The 20,779-nt window shown below is 37.3% G+C and overlaps 1 protein-coding gene across 1 annotated transcript in view; it reads right to left on the reverse strand.

The window, feature by feature from the left end:
* The window catches only part of Pappa2 (pappalysin 2), a 214,997-nt gene that overhangs the window by 79,875 nt on the left and 114,343 nt on the right, over positions 1–20,779 (reverse strand). The window contains 2 exon segments of the mRNA XM_042674437.1: positions 12,201–12,408; positions 12,576–12,711. Of these exon segments, the coding sequence (XP_042530371.1) occupies positions 12,201–12,408; positions 12,576–12,711 (344 nt within the window).

Genomic DNA, 20,779 nt, shown 5'->3' on the forward strand with positions numbered 1-20,779 from the left:
TACTCCTTAGGGTCAGATTCTAGCCATGGCTCTTCTTAAGTTGGTATACCTGTTGCTAACTTTGCCTAAGAACAATGTCAGCTATGTCAATGCTTTAGTTTTAATAAAAGATATTATAAATCGAATTTGCCATATTTCAATAAACTTCAAGTGAGAAAATGTCCACTAAAAAATTCCCTTATAAAAAATTCCCTTATAAAATATTACCTTATATTTCCCTGGGATAAGTCAGTTCAAGAGACTCAAACAGCTCAGTGTGTCTCCTAATGCAGACCTGTTGTTCACTGGACCATTTGTCACTGGGCAGGGGAATAAAATTCCTCTCCAGTGGGTTCTCCTCCTTCCCTCTGATTTTATGGGTAAATCATTCTGGGAAAAGAAAGTTGGGCAAGAAACCTAGGGAACAATTGAACAGCTATAATTCTTTCCTTGCTCAAAAGAAACTGGGCAGAAACAAAAACAGATTCAACGTTAATTTGCTAAACTGCTCTGGGGAAGAAGATAATCAAATGAGTAGAAATGTAATACATATTTCATTTCTATAGTGCCTTTCCCAGCAACAAGAAAGAACATTTCCCATCACCCTAGAACATTAAGAAGAAAACTTTTGCTAGAAGGAAAACATGAAGAGCTAAAGAATAAGCAACAGTTTGAACTTATAGTCCCAAAGTGAAAGACAAGAGCTCTTCCTTCCATGAGGACATCAAAAGGGAGGTAATCTGAAAATGGTGTGTAAAATGAGCAGAAGGAGAGGTCTGGCCAAATACTGGGGTCTGAACCTAGCAGATCAGGAAGGGAAAGAGTTGGCATTTCAAATCTGATCTCCAAATATTCGAAGCACAAAAGCAATTGAGAAAGTAGCAGCCATTATTCCAGGGAATAATGAAGCAAAATGACCGATGACAGAGATGGAAAGATTATTGGTTAGATAGGCACCACAACCTGATCACAATAAGGACAGAAAGCTAGGTTAATGACCTGTGTTTTAGATTGCCCACCCTGGAGTTCAGAGGCTCTCTCACCCAGCCCTAAATTCTTTGGGTAACCTAGAGCAAAACCAAGAAGAAATATTTCACACCAGATGCCCATGTCTCTTGAAGAGAAAATGTAGCCACTCCCTCCTAGAAACGCTGAAGACTATTAGAGTGGCAAAATAAAATCTATGGGAAAAATGCTTTCCTTTTTACCATTTCTTCTATGCCCAAGTCATTTTGTCTAGAGTGAATTCTTTGTGAACAATGAAAGGTAATCAATAAATTATCACCTCAATTCACAGACCCATCTTTTTTGAGAATAGCTTTCTAGGTTTAAAATCTCTTTTGTGTCACAAGCACAGAGGTGCCATTGACACGGGGTATGAAGACATATTCCCTGCAGTAAATTAGGTTGGGAAACCACAATAAATAGCAAGTCTCAATCTGTGGATCCTGAGACATACTAACCAAACCAAATCTATCTATCCATCTATCTATCTATCTATCTATCTATCTATCTATCTATCTATCTATCTGTCTGTCTGTCTGTCTGTCTGTCTGTCTGTCTGTCTGTCTGTCTGTCTGTCTGTCTTAGAAAAGCTACCCAGCTACTTTCCGGTTGGTTTTTTATGTGGGTATTGTTGGGTTGGGTTTTTTGTGTTGCTTTGTTTTAGTTTTTATTTTATTTTTCAGTACCTATACTGGGGCTTGAATCCAGAGCCTCCAACTGTCTCTTGGCTTTCTTATAGCTGGCACTCTATCACTTAAGCCTAGGCCTTCAGTCTGGCTTTTTATTGGTGTTTGAGTCTCATATACTTTTCTACCTATGTTGGCTTCCCACTGTAATCCTCTAGGCCTCAGCCTTCTGTGAAGCTAGAATGACAGTCTTGAGCCACTGGTGCCCTGTCACATTCTCTTCTTCGTACCAGCATCATTAGCAGTGCATGGCAAGTATATTAATTACACACAGGTAGGTGGAAATTTAAGTTTAGTTCATTGGCCATTGGTTATTGACAATGAGGAAAGCTATCCCTGTGTGAGGGGAGGAAGCTTATGGGAGAGCTCTTCACCCAGTTGTGTTGTCAACGTAAAATTGGCTTTCAAAGAACAAAATCTTTACTACTAATATGCAGTGCTCTTTTGAAATGCACAACCATTTAAAACATGAAATCATTAAAAAAAATTAGTTTTCTAGTTCAATTCACATTACATTAACCTTTATCTAAAAGATTGCTTGGCATAAATGTGAAACATTCCCATCGATAATTATGAAGAGAATCAAAATAGAGATACTTCAAACAATGACTAACACGTTTCTATTTTTGAATTTGGGGGATGATTTTACCATTTTATAAGGGGAAAAAACCCTGATACTACTGATTAAATATCACTTTGATGCCCATGATAATCATTTCAGTTGAGCCACGGGGAAGGGGTCTCTGAAGCATGCTAAGTAATAAAGGAAATGAGTTGTACATATACTTTGGAAAGGGACCTCTCTTAGGATGATGATATCTGGATAATAGAGTTGAGAGCACAGTTTCTAATGTGAGATGGCCTAGACAATTCACCAACCAACATCTCCGGAATTTCTATGGGACGGCGTTTCCCTTGGAATCATCATTTTACATCATGAGATTTATACCTGTGTGCCACTTCATCGTGTGCTGTTGTAGGTTGTACTTCATGACTGTAGTGCATGGATAGATCATAAGAGATAGACACACTTAGATCTTTATAACGCCATGGGCTATGTACATAGCTTAAGCTAATATAATGGGGTAGAGGTGACTTCGTCTTCTCAGAATCTATGCTCTTTAAGCCCCCTCAACTTGGATGTGGTTAGGACAAGTAATTCTCTTCTAACTAATTGACAAGATGTTCCTTCTGTATTCTGTTAAAAAAAAGATTATAAGGCCTTCTTGCTTAGATTGATCATTGGTCTCTGGCTAAGAAACAAGGTGCTAGGAGTACAGTACTCCACAGAGAGGGGTATATGACAAGGAGGGTGGGGCAGGAAACAGAAGTGCAATTTGACAGTGATTTGGAACCAAATTCCAATATCCAAGTGAACTTTAAAGTCTTTTTCTCCTGTCAAAATGTCAAACGAAAACTTGTTCCTGGCTGACACCTCATTATTTTCTCCAAATGGACTCAGCTAACCTTGCCTATATGTCTGTCAGAAGATTATAAATGCATTGGTTTAAGGTGCTACCTTTGTAATAATACCATTACATATTAATAGAAAACTAACCCATACATAAGCAGGCTTCAAAATTTCTCTTCCTGTATTTCCTACACTTCTCATAGAATGTTTTTTTTTTCTCAGATTTTGTCTTAAGAAGGAAGATGGTCTTCACAGGAGCTAAGGTCACAAAGGACCTGGACCCAAACTTCTCATCTCCCAGTGACCCTAATATTCCTAGAGTCTACCCATAAAAATTTCCCTGGGCTGTATTCTATATTTTATCATCATCTCCATTAGTCCAATGTATAGTTATCATTTTATTCTTCCAATGAAGGATGAATAACCTCACATTACCTTGCATGTATATATAAACTTATCATAAAGAAACTCAACAAAAGCTGATGATGATCGATAGAGAGAGGAAAAGGAAGGAGAGAAATAGAAGGTGTGCGTGGGGTCTAGAGTGAGGGATTCTACTGGTGAAAGGATTAAGGAATGCTATTGAGATAGATTACAACTATGAAAATGGAATAAGAAAATTGTGGAGACAATGATTAGGGAGAGGGGAACAGATATTTTGATAAAGGGCATGAGATTTGTCAGAACATAGTATGAATATTTAGAGTTATAACCATGATATCCCCATTCATAATATAAGCCAATAAAAATTACATTCTTCTTAACCCACTCCATTAAATATTTTCAACTTGCATTATTCCTTAAAGATATAGTTCATTAGAGCACTGAATCTAAAATACAGGTGCACGTTGATTACTCTAGAGCCAGTTCAACTCCTATTATACTAAACTAAATAGAGTCAGAGAGAGGGTAGTTGAATTTTTTGAAAACTTGTAGACATGAGCATACTTTTGAAACAGTTTGCTATTGTTGCAATAAAATATTTTCTAATTAGAAATGAATCGTCCCTGTTAATTACATTAACATATGTGTGCATATGTTTGTATAATGAATCAGATTGATTCCAGTCTTAGTTCTGCTAATCTAAAATAGGGTGAATCTGTAAGTTTCAATTTTCTTAATTGAAAAGCAATTCCTAGCACTTTGAGGTACTTAAATATCTTCTTGGACGGTCAACAGTCTATGATATTTGTGCACTCAGATAAAAGCATCGTATAGAGTAATTTACTTTATAGATAAATTTACATTAAACTTTTCAAAGTTACTAGCATGAGATTAAAGTGTTTTTTTTTTCACTTAAAGTAAAGCAATGTTTTCTTAATGTGTACAAACATAAATATAACCACTATAATAGATAAAAGTTGTTACAAAAAATCAATTCTCAATTATCCATGATGGTAAAAATGGATCAATGCATGCATAAATATATAGAGGAGACAAGAGATAGAAAAACTCGGGATCCCACACGTATATTTATTAGGAAAGCTAAAGATATTATTGCATTTTATATTAGAGTATTTGGTCTTGATAAGCTCTTGTTTAAGACCAACCTCAGTACTCAAAATAATTTTAAATTCACAGTGTATATTTATACTAAATAATCTAGTGAGGTATTTATATCTCATCAGTAATCTAATGAGGTATTTATACTTATGGCTGCCTTGGACTTTACTTTAAATCCTTAAAAGAAGGACTTATTCATTTCTAGTTAGCAAAATCTGTTTAGAAGTTATATTAAAAATAGTAACTTAAATTCTATCTTGAGTAAAAGGCAGGGAGAAAAGGATTTCTTCTTGCTTATTTGGCAATACAGTCTCTGTGACTTATCAACTTACTGCTGCTCAGTTCCAAGACCATGTCCTGCTTGAATACTAGAAGTGGACCATGTAAACATTTCTCTTTGGCCAGCTAGTATGATGCCCTCCTTTTCCAAGAGGCACTGGAGAGATTGAGCAGGATGAAGGTGAATCACCCTTTCCCTACCATGTGTCCTCTTCGCCCTGCTTCCACAGTGTGTCATGAGTGACAGACCATTGGTGCTCACCACCAAGAGAGCTGTGACTATACGCTGCATGTCTCAGCAAGTTTCACCCAACCTAGCTGGCATTCCAATCAGTTTAAGTGGACCTCAGTGGATGCTTCCTATCAAGGTGCATCAGTGCCCAGTGAATATACTCCCAGAAAGATCCAGCAGCACTCAACGCGAGCTTCCTAGTAAGCCCACTTCCCCAAGATGTAGTTTTAGAAGCAGCTGCTAACAGCACTTCCTGGGGATGGGCTCAAGATTGCAAGTATCCTTTTTGGATTTCAGCAAACTTCTCTGCATTGAGTGTGCCATAGCGTTAGCCTCTCCAGTGGCAACTGAATCTTGCTTTGGGTGTGGAGTCTTTCCACGTTTGTTACTTCCTTGGATAAGCTTCCATCAGTTCCAAAAAGTAATGATTACTCCTTTTATCTACCAGCCATCAATAAGATGGTCTCTACTCCTCAGGAGCTAATCCCTGATGCTAATTCATAATTATTTATTTTAGTTGTTCCCTGTTCTAATTACGGTGTGCTGACTTGGTCCCAATTGTGGGAAAATGCTATTGAGAATAGTACTGGAAAAATTTTCTCAAAAATGGGATCTGGAAATCAATTTGGTTGTGCTTCAGGCTTAAGTGCAATGCTGAGCACCTTGCCAGTGGGAACTGTTATGCGAATACTGTGTAGTATACAATGACATCATAATTGAACTAGCTATTTGTCATCTTTAGTTGACTGTAAAGAGCTAAATGAAACAAGTGCTGTAGAATAGCACAGTGGTAAATGATAACTATTATTCAATATCCAGTTCTAGTATATTACAATGCAGATGATAAGGGTAAATCAAAAGCCAACAGACTGATTGATAAGACTGATTGAAAAAGACAGGCTTGAAAAATAATGAGAGAAGTGGGTGGCAACTGTCCTGAGTATTACTTCAACCTGAAGAATGTGTTGCTTTCAGTTAATCTCATAAAAGTACCCTTTAAAGTAACTTCTCCCTACTTCCAACTTACATTTTGATGATGCAAAAAATTAAAAGCAATCAAAAATAGTTTTAAAAACAAGAATGAATGATAGCCAAAATCTCTGCAGATTTTGTCCTGACTGAACGTATTGCGTTAAATTCAAATACATTGTGGAAGGCATGTTTTTCTTTTCTTTTTCTTTTTCTTTTTTTTTGGTCGATTGTTGGGTCTGAACTCTGGGCCTGGGTGCTGTCCCTCAGCTCTTCAGCTCAAGGCTAGCACTCTACCACTTGAGCCACAGCACCACTTCCGGATTTTTATGCTTAACTAGTGCAAAGGAATCGAACCCAGAGCCTCATGCATGCAAGGCAAGTATTCTACCACTGAGCCACCTTCCTAGCCCTGTTTTTCATCTTTTTTGAAAAAGAAAACAAGAATGGAACTATACTAAAGAAAAAAACAGGTAATTATTTTTTCTTTTAATCCCATGATTCATTCTTCATTCTCTTGTCCCTGTAAATACCAGAAAAATGAATACTGAGTTCTATTAGTCAGAGATCGATTCCCTGTCCATTACTCCCATTAACACCTCACTGTCTTTACCCATGTCAAGACTTACACCTCTATAAAATTTCAAATGCAAAATATTATGGAGCCCCGAAGGATTTTAGAGGCTTAAGGTTCATGAGATAAGTTTTCAGAATAAAATCTTGGAATACTTTTATATTGCACTACTAGTCTTTGTAAACAGCGCTGTGAAGCAATATGCCCTGGGCTCATTGGCACTGAAGATAAAGAAAGGTTGAAAATGAAAGAGGCAAATATTTATCAAACAAATACAAACAAAAGGGAAACAGGGATGGAAATTTTAATTCCAGACGAAGTTGAATTCAAAGCCAAAAAGCATTGAAAATGCAAAAAGGTTTGGCAAGAGGTATGCTCCTAATAAAGACCAGTCACAAAAAGTTATACACCTAATTATATAATGTCAAATTAGAAAAAAGCAGAAACTGTTGGAAATGCAAGTAAAAACTGACAGAAGCACAATTGATTGGGAGGTTTATACCACATTTTCACCTTTTATAAAGCAGTTGAATAGAAAAAAATTTAGCTAAACAGAAGGGAAAACACAATGCCATAAAGCAGTAGGCATTCGAAAGTTTCAATCACTTCTATCAATTCATGTACTGGAGAAGGGCGTAATGTACTCTATCTCCAGAAATCCTGTACTGGTACTGTACGGATATGCCATCACGTAGGGTTATAGAAGTTACAGTCAATATTTATACGCTATCCTTGTGTCTGGAAGAACAAAATCCTGCCCAACAATTCTTGTCTTACTAGTAAATTCTTTCCAGATTTGACCTTGCAAGTTTCCAAAGTTGGAAATAAAGAGTCCTTATTGTCTGCAAGCTAATCTATTCATTTAGACAAATTAACATATGTGCCTGGATTCTTTCTTAGACACACTCTGAATCCCATTACAGGGAATGCAAAGATAGCTTCACTTCCCAAATTCATCAACATGGTCCTAGGAAAGCTGAGGTCAGCCTGGTCCTGAGGCTATGGGCTGTGTGTGACTTTTCTCTAGAGTGGACAGAGCTCAAACCCATGGGTGAGTGAGAATTGATCTGAGCTCATGTTGACCACTCATGGCCTAAACCAATAAGACTAAACTTGACCTTCCCAACTAATAATCAGTAGATTAAGCCCAAAGAGTCAAAAACTGGGCAGTCATTATAACAGAATGAGAAACAAGACTAGGAGAGATACACCACAGAGAAAGGAATTCTGCTCCTTCTTTCCTTCTTTCCTCCCTTGCTTTGCTTCTAAGTTTCTGCATATTTGACCTATTTCTCAGGTCACAATTCTTAATTACATATACTCTATTTAGATACAGAAACTGTTTCAAAATGATCCAACTCCAAAATATTTTTTCTTTTCTTTTCTTTCCTTTTTTTCTTTCTTTTCCTTTTTTTGCAAGTCCTGTGGCTTAAACTCAGGGTGCAGGCATTGTCCCTAAGCCTCTTTTGCTCAAGGCTAGCACTCTACCACTTGAGCCACAGAGCTACTTCTGTTTATGTGGTACTGAGGAACTGAACCCAGGGCTTCCTGCATGCAGGCTAGGCAAGTACTCTACCACTAAGCCACATTTCCAGCTCCCAAAATTTTTTTCTTCTCCCTGCACTTGACTCCGATTTCCACTGTAATGAATGAAACCACTGTTCATCTAACAGCAGTCAAAGGGGCAGTGGATGGGGAAACACTGACTTTTTCCCCACTTGTCTTTAAGTATAACTCTGTTCCTTAGCTGATGTGTTGTTTGTTTCCCAGAATGCAACAAGCATATGTTTTTGTATCCAAGGATGTTTCCTAACTTACATCACATACGTTTTTTTCTGATAATCAGAAGGAAATCCAGCATAACTCCGAGGGTCAGATTTAGGTCTGGTTTTGGTAAGACTTTGCATATTTTTCTATATTGTTGATATTTCAGTAGGAAGCAAGAAGAAATTACTTGGTCTAACTGAGGCAAATGTCATGGATAACACTGGAGGGATAGAGTTGGATTTATTGGCTTACTGTGCGCTAATCTGGTTAAAGATGTATTGTAGAAAGGATGGGGAATGGTCATCAAGAGTTAAATACAAAATGGATAATTCAGTGACCACTAGACATTGGTCAGCTCTCTCCTGTCTGTGGAAGTATTAATGGAATTTAGATCAGAAAGGGTAAGACAAAGGTAGCCAACATTTTCTTTCACCGTGCCCAAAATATGAGGGTTTCATATTATAGTGTATCTACACATAAAACAGTGATTGCCCCAAGACTGCAAAAAGACTTCTATTTTTGAAAATTTTGTAAGGATTAAAATATATTCATGACAAAAATATATGAGATCTATTGGGTTTTCTGTGTATAAATTTTTACTATTTTGCACCAATCTGCTAGCTGAGAAGGAAAATCCAATTTGCATGGCTCCTGTCAGTCACATGTGGTTTGGAAATACTTATGCATTCCAGATCGACTCTGTAAACTGGAGAATCATATCCTATTTCCACTGGTTTGCATGCATGCATATAAAACTTGTTTTCCCACAGTGCCACATGAAAACAAGTGAAGAACTAGCAGTAGTGCTCACAATTAATCAACTTCTTGGTTGAAATTTCACAACTGTGATCTGATCGTGAGGAGAATTCTTTTCCCTTACAGCAAGAGAGGCTAAGACTTCTACTTCATTGGTTTTCTTGTTCAGTTCTGTTCCACATTAAAAGATAAAGTCAACATCTGCCCTTCTACACATAGTTTCTGTTATCTAACCATGTGCCAGGCCCCTTGCTTAGCACTAGGGGATACAGAGAAGAACTCCCCACTCCACAAAGGGAGCTTGGAGTTTGATAAATGCACAACAAGTAAATGAATAATTATTACTCAGCAGGTTAGCCACTTTGTACAGTTTGGATTGTGTATTACGTCCTACAGCAACAGTAAAAGAGTTTGCCAGAACTTCACAGAAGGTGGTTCCTGACAGATGAGGAGGAGTTTAGTGAAAGAGGACTGGACACATTCAGAAAGCTAAGAACATTATGTACATAATTCATGAAGGACACAGGCTACAGGGAACAGAAAGAAATTCTGTATGGTTTAAGGCTAGATGTAGAGTCAGTACAAACGCTAATTGGAAAAGACATCAGGAAGAGGCTATAATTCTCATAAGCAGTGGGATTTTGACTTTCTCATTCTGCATTCTCATGTTAATGATGGGGGTATTTTCTCACTAAGCAGATCCAGTTGTCACAATGTCCAGTATCCAGATGTAATCCCTTCCCTTTTCTCTTTTCCTGGCTCTTAGCACAGTATCAGCATCTAGCTAGTGCTCAATTCAAGAAAACAACATTTCTGCAGTTGGTGGATAGTTTCTAAGGAAACCCAGTGGATTGTGTCCTTATGAAAAATGCTTCCACTGAGAATAGGCTGGATTTGTTTATTACCTGATGAGGAGGAGGAGGAGGAGGAGTTGTATATCCTTAGATAGTTGTAGTTAGTTATACAAGGGATTTCAATTCAATATGCTAATTTGCATGGACAATTCAAATTGCATGGACAATTCAACACATATATATATACATATATACACATCTATATGTATAAAATATATACATATATGTATATATGTGTACATATGTATATATATTATACATATAGATGTATATATATTATACATATAGATGTATATATATATATACTGTGTGTTTCTGCTCATTTTAGATAAAGATCAATAGATCACACACACATACATATCACATTTTCTTGATCCATTTTGGATGGTTTCTATAACTTGGACATGATGAATTGTTCAGCAATGATAGCAATGAACATAGGTGTGCAGATGCCCTATTGTATCCTGACATGAAATCTTTTGGATAAACACCCAAGAGTGATATCAATGAAGCATGTGGTATGAGAGGAATATGCCAAAAATAGTAAGTTACTTTTCCTATAAACATTACATTATGAAAAGATTTTGGTTTCCCTCTTGGGAAGTCTACAATATCTTCACAATTTCAGGTTCCCATTTGCCCTTGGATCATTAGCTATCACATCTAAGATGTTTGAATACCTTATAGAGAGGCCCACATGGCAAGGAACTGAGATACACCTATGTGAGCATGCTCACTACCAACACATCTGAGGGTGAACCTGGATGTGGACCTTCTGACATACCACCAGCCACACAGGTAAGCTTAAGAGGAAGTTCTCCAACCCCTCTTGAGTGTGATTGAAAGTTCAGAAGAGATCCGGAGTCTAAGTCACTCAACCAAGGTGCGTCTAGATGCATCAGGTGAACACAGGAACTTTGAGGTAACATTTGTTGTGTTAAATCACTAAATTTGGTATCATTTTCTTTGTAGCAAGAGATATGAGTATGCTCTAATAGCACTATCTCCATCTCCCTCTCAGAGATGGGTTTCTGGTGTATTTTCTTGTATAAATAAGCTTTTGTGATCACATTCCTGACCACTTGTAATAAGCCAGTGGTCTTATTGCCCTCCCAGAAATAATAAACCTGTTACTTTGGTTCCATTTACTTGATTAAACCCTAGAATGATTCTACTTGAACCTCAGCATGCACGGTTGAGTTCAAACTGTTCCCTGTCTCCAATCTTGGACACACCAACCTTCTAGCTAGACAAGGGACCTTTATCTGCCTAGACAATCGCAATCACAAATGTCAACAGAAAGATGCATGTAGTTGAAATATTCTCTATTTCCATATGTAATCTTCAATGGACACATGACATGACTTGACAAATAATTGTTAAATTTGCTCTATACACTGTCCAGGTGGGAACAAGTGGAAAAATGTACATTGCTCAGGGAACATTGAGTTTTTGGCAGAGGATTTTTGGCAGTTTATATAACAATGTTGATTTGAAGTCAGTGGTTTTATGTAAAAAAGATGTTAAGACCTTGTAGGATGTTAAATATTTACATAAAATTATGCACAGCTAAGAAAAGAAGGGAAACATAAAATACAAAATGATGCTTCTACAAGTTATTGTTTGCTTGCTTCCTACGATATTTTGTTGTTGTTATTGATTGTGGGGCTTGAACTCAGGGCCTGGGCACTGTCCTTGAGCCTCTTTGTGCTCAAGGGTAGCATTCTACCAATTAAGCCACAGCACCACTTCCAGTTTTTGAGTGGTTAATTGGAGATAAGAGGTTTGGGGGGATGTTTCTGCCCTAAGACTTTTTATTTTTTGGTCGGTTGTGGGGCTTGAACCATGGGCCTGGGCGCTGTCCCTCAGCTCTTCAGCTGAGATAGGCCACAGCTCTACCACTTGAGCCACAGTGCCACTTCAGGTTTTCTGGTGGTAAATTGGAGATAAGAGTCTTCATGGATTTTCCTGCTGGCTTTGAATCACAATCCTCAGATCTCAGCCTCCTGAGTAGCTAGTATTACAGGTATGAGCCACCAGTGCCCAGCCCTGAATTTTTAATAGCTTCTGTGTCCATATTTTCATAATTACGCAGCCACTGATTATACATATTACATACCTAAGAAGTATCAGGGTATCATAGCTACAAGAAAAAGAGAGGTAAGGAAGAGAGGAGACTTTGTACCTCTGTTCCAGATGATCTTGCTCTGAAATGCAGTCAATGGGAGCTGAAGGACTGACACCCTCTACTGTCCTCAGAGCCACTGCTGAGATGCCCACCAATGGGGATGAGAAATTTAGCAACATGGAGGTGGTTTGGTTGAAGAGGGTATTTGCATGATGGGTCACATTAATAACCAGTGGATTGTGCTCGCACGACAGTTCATGGGTTCCTGGAGAGGCATAAGGACATGAATAATATTTTAGAGGCATTCATCTAGAAGCATGCTTCCATGTCTAGTGTTCATTTTATCTACTCAATAGCTGTGTGATGCAGGTACCGCTCCAAACAATATCAGAGATAGACTAGTGGCTCTGAAGATAGAATTCTCATACTCACCAAGAGAGTGGTTTCCTCCATTGACATCAATCAGGTAAAGGGTCACAGTTGGTCGCTGATGCTCCCCAGGGGCCAGGCCATCAGATGCCAAGAAAATAAAAACTGCTGTGGCAAGTCCTGGCCTATTGAAACACACCTAAGCACAAGCACATGCATGGAAGAATCATTATGTCATAGGCAATTAAGATATATGCTATCCCAGGCCTATCCTTCCAGATAGCTTTCTATTCATAAAGTATGGTTCCTTTTCCTTCCTTCCTTCCTTCCTTCCTTCCTTCCTTCCTTCCTTCCTTTCTTTCTTTCTTTCTGTGTGTGCACAAGTACTAGAGCTTGAACTCAGGGACTCATGACCTTGCTTGGCTTTTTGATTAAAGGCCTCAAGGCTACTGCTTTACCACCTGAGTCATAACTCTATTTCAAGCTTTTTGGTGGTTAATTGGAGAAAGGAGTGTCATGGACTTCACTTCCTGGGCTGGCTACAAACCTCAATCCTCAGGCTCTGTCTTCTACACAGCTAAGATTTGGGATTACAGGAGTGAGTTTACCAGTGCCTGGCTTCCTTTTCCTTTACAAATGGAATATATGAATATGTATATATTCTATCTTATATACAATTACATAATATAGTTTTATATTCTTTATTATATATATATACAATTACACACACACACACACACACACAGAGTGGCATAGAAAAGTATCCAAAGTAGCATCAAACACTGAGATGGGATGGGAAGAAGATAATTTTCAGCTACTGTGGTTCTATCTTTTTTTGAAACTTGCTTACCACAACTGTTTATTTTAGTTGGACTTGTCATTCTTTAAACTTCTCAAAATAATCATTCGGAAAGAACATTGCTGGAGACAATAAGCCACCACTGAGCTCGTCAATACCCCGTTTCCACTCAAGTGAGAGCAGTGAACAAAATGATCGCCCAGCCAACATCTAAGTTAACAAGCCAAGTTGTGAACAGCCTCAACTTCTGAACTGTTAAACCTAGTTTTCCTTCTCCATCTCTCTACATAACTCCTCTAGGCCCCCATTTTTCTCAGTGTCTCATTTAACATGCGAATTACGACATAGGAGAAAGACTATTGCAGAATCCTCTGGTTCTGGGATTAAAACCTTGACAAACTGCTTATTCCTTCCTGTTTGCCTGGTGTCCCAGGCTTCCCCTATGCCTGACTGGTAAAGAAATCAACACAGAGACAGAAAAATTCAGTTGTTTATAAGAAGTATTCTATGTGGTTAGGCTGATTAATACTATACCAAAGTTTCAATGTAAACTATGAAAACTTTGTCATGGAAATTCATCAATAGAAAATGAAACTTATGAGACTCATGTATAAAGTAAAGCTTTTATTCTACAAGCCAAGTTTAAGGATCCAGACCTTATTTTCCATGCTATATCTATTTGATGGAGTATTTCTGATTGTTGAATATTACTCCTAATTTCTGTTGAAAATAACTCCAACTTTTCCTACATAGGTGCTGTATTCTTAGAAACTCTATGTCTATTTCTCTGGCTTTTTCTCAGGTTCTAAGGGTGATGTGGCTCAATGAAATCTGTTCTGGGTGTAAAAGCAGGGTCTGACTTCTAATGGCAGGGACGACCTTGCAAGTGGGCAGCAGGAGAGTAAAACATGTTTTCTACTTTAACAAGCATTCTTTTTTATCCACAGACTGGTGTTTCCTGAGTCTTGGCAGTGTGTTTATAGTGTCCATTACACTGCTAGCTTAATTAGGGTGATTTTATGATTTCGGTGGTCAAAGCAACACAGCTTTCTCTTCTTCCTCCCTCCTTTGAGGGAAAAACCAGCCACACACAAGGTATCTTCACCCTGTCCCTTCCATTTCTCCTCTTTGAAGTAATAAATATCCCTCTAAAACTTAAGAGACTTCCAGACCCATAGATTATGGCATCAATATGAAGTTCTCTGTGTCTGGCTGGGTCAGGACTGAGCATGGAATGAATACTCGGGAAACCAAGAGCCCAGCTGTGGACCCCAGCAGCAAATGACATCAAAGCCCCCAGGGAACTCTCATAACTTCTTCCTTTCCATATACCACAAAAGAGACCTGAGCACTAGAAGAAATTCTGGATCATTTCTTGAGACAGGGACACACAACTTCCAAACAAGTACCTGGTGTCTTTACCTCAGTATGTCTCAGACCTAAAGAGCAGGGCAAATTCATGTCTAATGGGAGAACTCAATCTTTCCCACATTCTGTTGGGTTCAAAAATAGATACCACTCACTCCAAACTAGTTAGTAAAAGTGTGCTGAGAGCCCAAACCTTTCAAGTCATTCTGTATCTCCTGGTAATATTCTCCTTTGTTCTTTGCCTCTGAGTACCAAATCACCTTGCTATCTTCAATGGTTGTTTCTCTGGGCCATGATTTGTGGGGAGATATTTTATAAAGCAAAGCTTCAGTAAGAATATAGGGGCAGAAGAATGTTTGCTACACAACACAAAGACACACATGCATTGGATCAAGTAAATGGGAGGCTGAGTCTTGAACATCTCATCCAGGACTGATTCCTAAGATTATGACATACATTAACACTAGGAAAAACTGGGATTTATTTTCAACAGACACTAGGAATGATATGAAGCTATCAGGAACAAAGCCAAAGTAGAATTACTACATCCAACAAGCCCAGTGGGATGAGTCTAGTTTCATTCTCAGTTGAACCCAAGCACATCCCATAATAACGATGGTATGAGAAGATGTAAATTCTCTCCCACAACTACTGGCAACTGAAACTGAGGTCTGTTGAAATCTCCCCATATATACATTATATATATTAGGTACCCAAACAGGGGTTAAAGGAACTGCTCTGAGTTTAATTCTTAAATGAATATATCTTAGCTAGATAAAGCTGAGAAATCCTTTCTCCGGTTAGAGCTTGAGGATCTTCTCAACAATGAGAAATAGAGAAACTAATGGTTAGTAAAATTAGAAGTTTATTTCTTCTGAAAGAGTTTTAAATATTGAAGTAACAATTATATATTTAGAATATATTTAATGTGTTCATAATATATTATATGCAATATATTACATAGTTAAATAATCACATATTATATATTATATGTAATATAATATACAATTATTATATGTAATATATTATATTGTAATATTATATATCATATATTATATGATATATAATATATGCTGAATGGTATATACAATATATAACATATATATTTATATATAAATGGCCCAAACTATTTTTGCTATATATGGGAGAATGAATTTCATGTTCTTATATGTGAAAGCAATTAAGTAGCTTGGTCAGAAAATTTGGCAACTGGAATCTCTTCTACTTTACATCTTTGTCACCCTGGTCTCTCAAGCATGACCCATGAAGTGCAATAGTTATAGGATTCCTATTTAGGACAGAGATCACCAAAACATCCCAGGGTCTACTTAGACCTGAGATTTGCACCAAACACTTCATGAGAAAAATCCTAATGAATAGAAAATCAGAAAGACCATTTGATTTATGTGTAACATTTTCTTATTTGTTTTAGCAAAAATACACTATAAAACTATTTTGAACATGTCTACAAAGCAAAGAAACTATGATTAGATTTCAAAAAAGAGGCAAGAACTTTCAAAAAATCAAATGAGCCTGAAGTCTAAGGAATGGTTCCAAGACAGAGTGATTGTCAGTAAAAGAAAGAGAATCTATCACAAAGTAATTTGAAACACAGAAAAAAAAACCCATAAAGGAGTAATATCATAGGGAGATAGACAAATTGATATGGTAGAGACAGATGATTGATCTTTAACAATTGATAGAGATCTGGAGAAATGTGTGACAGAGGTAGTTAGATGTTGATAATAAAGTTAAGCAGAGATGATATTGATGCTAGGTAGCCAGATAGGAATGTAGATAGATGGCAGATAGACAGGCAGGCAGGCAGGCAGGCAGGCAGGCAGACTGACAAACAGACAGACAGATAGATATGGACAGAGATTTGGGAAGAATCAGCTATTCACGCACTTGCTTTTTCATTCGAAGACTACACCTTAAAACCCAGCTTAACTACTGGCCACTAGTGAAGTTTAAGAATAAAAAAAAGTCTCTCTAGGCAAGAACTGTTTAGGCTTAAGAAATCCCTCTCCAGCTTGCCTGCTGGGCACTGACATACTCAATATGTACCCAACCCAAGCATTTCAACTTCCAGGTCATCCTTTGTGGTGGTCACTGGATAACAGGCCCTGACACTATACCACAAACTTGAAAAGAATCTTCTCTGAGGTTTTAAAATGTGTTTGCTTAGTTCTTGGGTTGTTGTTTTTCTGTGCCTTTCCACTGTTGCTCACTTATGGCACTTCCTGATTCCAGAGGGTAAAGGGAGGCCTTGGACAAGAGAAGGCAGATACTACATTCTGTTTGCACTGGGGGATTTCATGCTTTGTGGGAGCTTCCTCCAGCAAGCGCAGTGGATTTCGATTCCTACGGGAGATTTTTGAATTTTACTGTCTTCGGGATACCTAGATTTTGTTATATAGGATTCTGAACAAGGATTCTAAAAGCGAAAATGAATGTCTCCTACGTAAATCCAAGAGAGAAAGCTAGATTTTCCCATTGTAATATTTCTCCTTATTTTTTTTGGATGGCACCAGTGTTTTTAATTTGAGGTGAGCAGGAAAGCAGATTCTTTAGAAAATTTGTTGATATTTGAGACGTCTTTCCTCTTCCTCCTCAAAAAGAAAAAAAAGTCATTTAAACACTTAGTCGTGAAAGTTTTGTGCAGTTTTAAAGAGCTTGAGAGATACTTTTAATAGCCACATGTAGTCCAATTAGAGTCATCAGGTATTAGAATAAAGATACTTGTGCTATTGGTTCAACCATGTACTTTATCTATAAATAAAAATAATCATAAGATTTGGGCAATTTTATATGTCACAGCCTACTAATATTGTTACTTTTGTAGATTTTAGAAATGTTCCCAAAGTAGAGATTGACTTCTGAAGTTCCAGAGGTTCTTACCTAAATTCCAAAGTTACTAGACAATGGAAGGGTAAGTGGCAATCAATCTTTGTGAAAGTTAGCTTGGTTATTTCCAGGTTTTAGGATATAAGTAAAAGCAGACCTGGGTTTCACGGCCTATTCAACTTCCTTCCCAAATCAAAGCCTCTGTTCTAGTATTGATCAAAAAGCAGATGACTTTTCTGCGCCATTCTTTCACAGTACAAGGAAGTCAAAAAACTCCATGAGTTTATGACTACTACTGCGCACGGGCTGAGAGTCAAAAAATGTATCATTTGGCAGATCGGTAGAAGAGGTTTGAATCAAATCAGGTCACAGGCTCCGGAGCTTGTAAGTGAGTTTCCTCATCTGTGATTTTAGCTATCAAGAGCCAGCCTGCAGAGATTGTCGAAAGAGATTATGAGATGTAGAAATTGGGTGAGAGGGGACAGGACCATATTTCATAACTGTGGCACTCAGTACACAGCCAAGTCTTTCTGGAAGTTGTGCTTAAAGCAAACTTGATCTTATGAAAGATTATGCCACTTCCCAGGAGGTAGGGGGGAGGTAGGCAGTGATTTTATGGTAGGGGGAAAATGGTACAAAGTAAGATACCTCCAAGGCCCTCCTAGATCCCTATGGCACTATGGCATAGGCCTCCTTCCCAGTCCCTCACACATGTGGACATCACTGCACATTTTCAACCAACTTACTGCATGCAATACTTCATCTCAGACCCTGGATCCTGGGGAACCCCCTTTTTAAGATCAAACTTGAAAAATTGAGAAACCATGTTAAGGACTATAGCTGAAGGAGGTCTTCTTCAACATAAGAATGCATAACACAATCGTTTAACTAGGGATACAGGTGGACCCATTGCAACAATGAGATGTACAAGTCGTTATGTGGAAAAACAAACTTTACGACTTTGGCCGGGTAGGGATAGGAAGGGGAAACAAAGGAAGAGGCAACAATGCTTGATAAGAAATGTACTCATTATCTTGCCCATGTAATTGTAACTCCTCTGTATGGTATTTTCACAATAAAAAAAAAAGAAAAGAAAAGAAAACACCATGAAAAGAAAAAAAGAATGCATAACCAAGGAGAGGGATGAGCATATCCCCAAGCTAGCAAATGCCCATCCTGCAGGAAAAATACCACTTTCTCATTTATTAGTGAATTTAGTGTCTGTGAAATTGCCATACTAAGGACTGGCAAAAGCTTCCACATGAAATCAATACAAAATTAATCATGTAGATTTGTGGCAATCCTATGAGTGTTTTACCATCTGGAAACGGATTGCTCAGTCACTGGCAATGGCCATTCTGTGTTAGAGCTAGGCTGGTCTCTGATGGAAAAGCCAATCACACACGAAGACATTTTTACTTTTTTCAGGATCCCCAAGGATCATGGGGAATCATAAATGTTAATATTCCTAACAAAAGATTTTCCTTGGGAAGCACAAGGACTTTTTAGAAATTGCCATCATGATGATAGAAATATCTTCAATTTATCATAGTAAATTTTCCTCCCTATTAAACAAAGAATTCTGTAGTTAACTAAATTTTCACTTGATGTATCTGAAATAATTTTGCATTATTCTGAACATCAACTATTTTGTGAATGATGAGATAATGGTCTTAAAGAGGCAGTGTTTCTCAAACTCAAATGCTCATCCAAATTGCCTAAGAATCTTGCTAAAATGCAGACAACATTAGTGCAACTGCAATATTGTAATATTAGCAGACTTTGACAACTGTTTATTAAGAAACATGTCTTTGAAGATATCAATAGATAGCATTATCTTTCTCCTTAGCAACAGGAACACTTAAGACTTTACTTTTGCTACTCATTGCATTTGTTTATTATCTTCTTTTAAAAATTCACTACCAAGCTTAAATCTAAATGAAAACCTGGAAGGAATCATCTAGTATAAACATCTCATTTGAAAGAAAATTGAAAAGAAAACTGATGCTCAGGGAGATTAGATGATTTATATAAAGGCTACTTGACTGGCTAATGACAAAAATAGAGATTACAATATTGTTCTTCTGAATGTATATGTTCTTCTCATTTCTAACCCACCTACTCTGTTACTCCATTCCTATAGTACATTCAAATAGCTCATATTGCCAGAGTTCTATGTAAGATCCCCACAGAAAAGGTCTTACAAACTTTTTTGGAATTTCTTTGTTTATTATGTTTTTCTATAAACAAAAATCCAAAGCAGACTTAATGTCTTTTACATATGCTCTTTTATTTTTTGCCAAATTATGAAAGCTAAACAGCCTCCTAGATGGTATAAACCATCTCTGAATAAGTGATTTACACCTGAATGATTAAAAATAAATTAGATGAGTTACCAGATTAAAAAAATCTCAAAGGACAATATCTGCCTAAATTTGATCATCTGATAAAATAATTTTAGTAGTAATATTTGCATATATTGCATGGATATATTTATACTAAATACCATTGACCACATATCTGAATTTTAAAGTAAACTGAATGTTTTAATTTTTACAATTCAATATTGTAAAAATATAAGAAACCACTTACATAGGATTGTGATAATTATTTTATAATGTATAAATATATTGAGATATAATCTGGTTATAATTGCAATTGTCACAAATCAGAAGCTGAGGCAGGAATATCATGTACCAAAAATTGAAGAAAGATTATGAGAAAAAAAGGAAGAAATAAAAGGAAGAAGATAATGAAATACAGATCAAGCAAATAGAGGAAATTAAGGAATGAATGAAAGAATTATGTGGTTATTTGTGTAAATAATATTCATATGGGAAAAATAGTAAGAGTAATAGAGAGTTTTTCATGAACTAATGCAGTGCACATTTTTATAATGGACTGGTCATTAATTCTTTTTTTTTTTTTGGTTCAGTTGCAGGGCCTGAACTCTGGGCCTGGTTGCTGCCCCTCAGTTCTTCAGCTCAAGGCTAGCACTCTACCACTTGAGCCACAGCGCCACTTCTGGCTTTTTTCTTTTTGCTTATGTGGTGCTGAGGAATTGAACCCAGGGCCTAATGCATGCAAGCGCTCTACCACTGAGCCACCTTCCCAGTCCCTGGTCATTAATTCTTGAATGAATAAAGACTCACAATTTATCTGCTTCTGAAAAGATATACCACCAAAAGGAGGAAAGAAAAAAGCAGCCTCTAATAATGCCCTACCTGGGCTGGGAATGTGGCTTAGTGGCAGA

The sequence above is a fragment of the Dipodomys spectabilis genome, unplaced genomic scaffold (assembly GCF_019054845.1).
Source record: "Dipodomys spectabilis isolate Male_0828 unplaced genomic scaffold, ASM1905484v1 ptg000019l, whole genome shotgun sequence".
In the NCBI taxonomy this organism is placed as follows: domain Eukaryota; kingdom Metazoa; phylum Chordata; class Mammalia; order Rodentia; family Heteromyidae; genus Dipodomys; species Dipodomys spectabilis.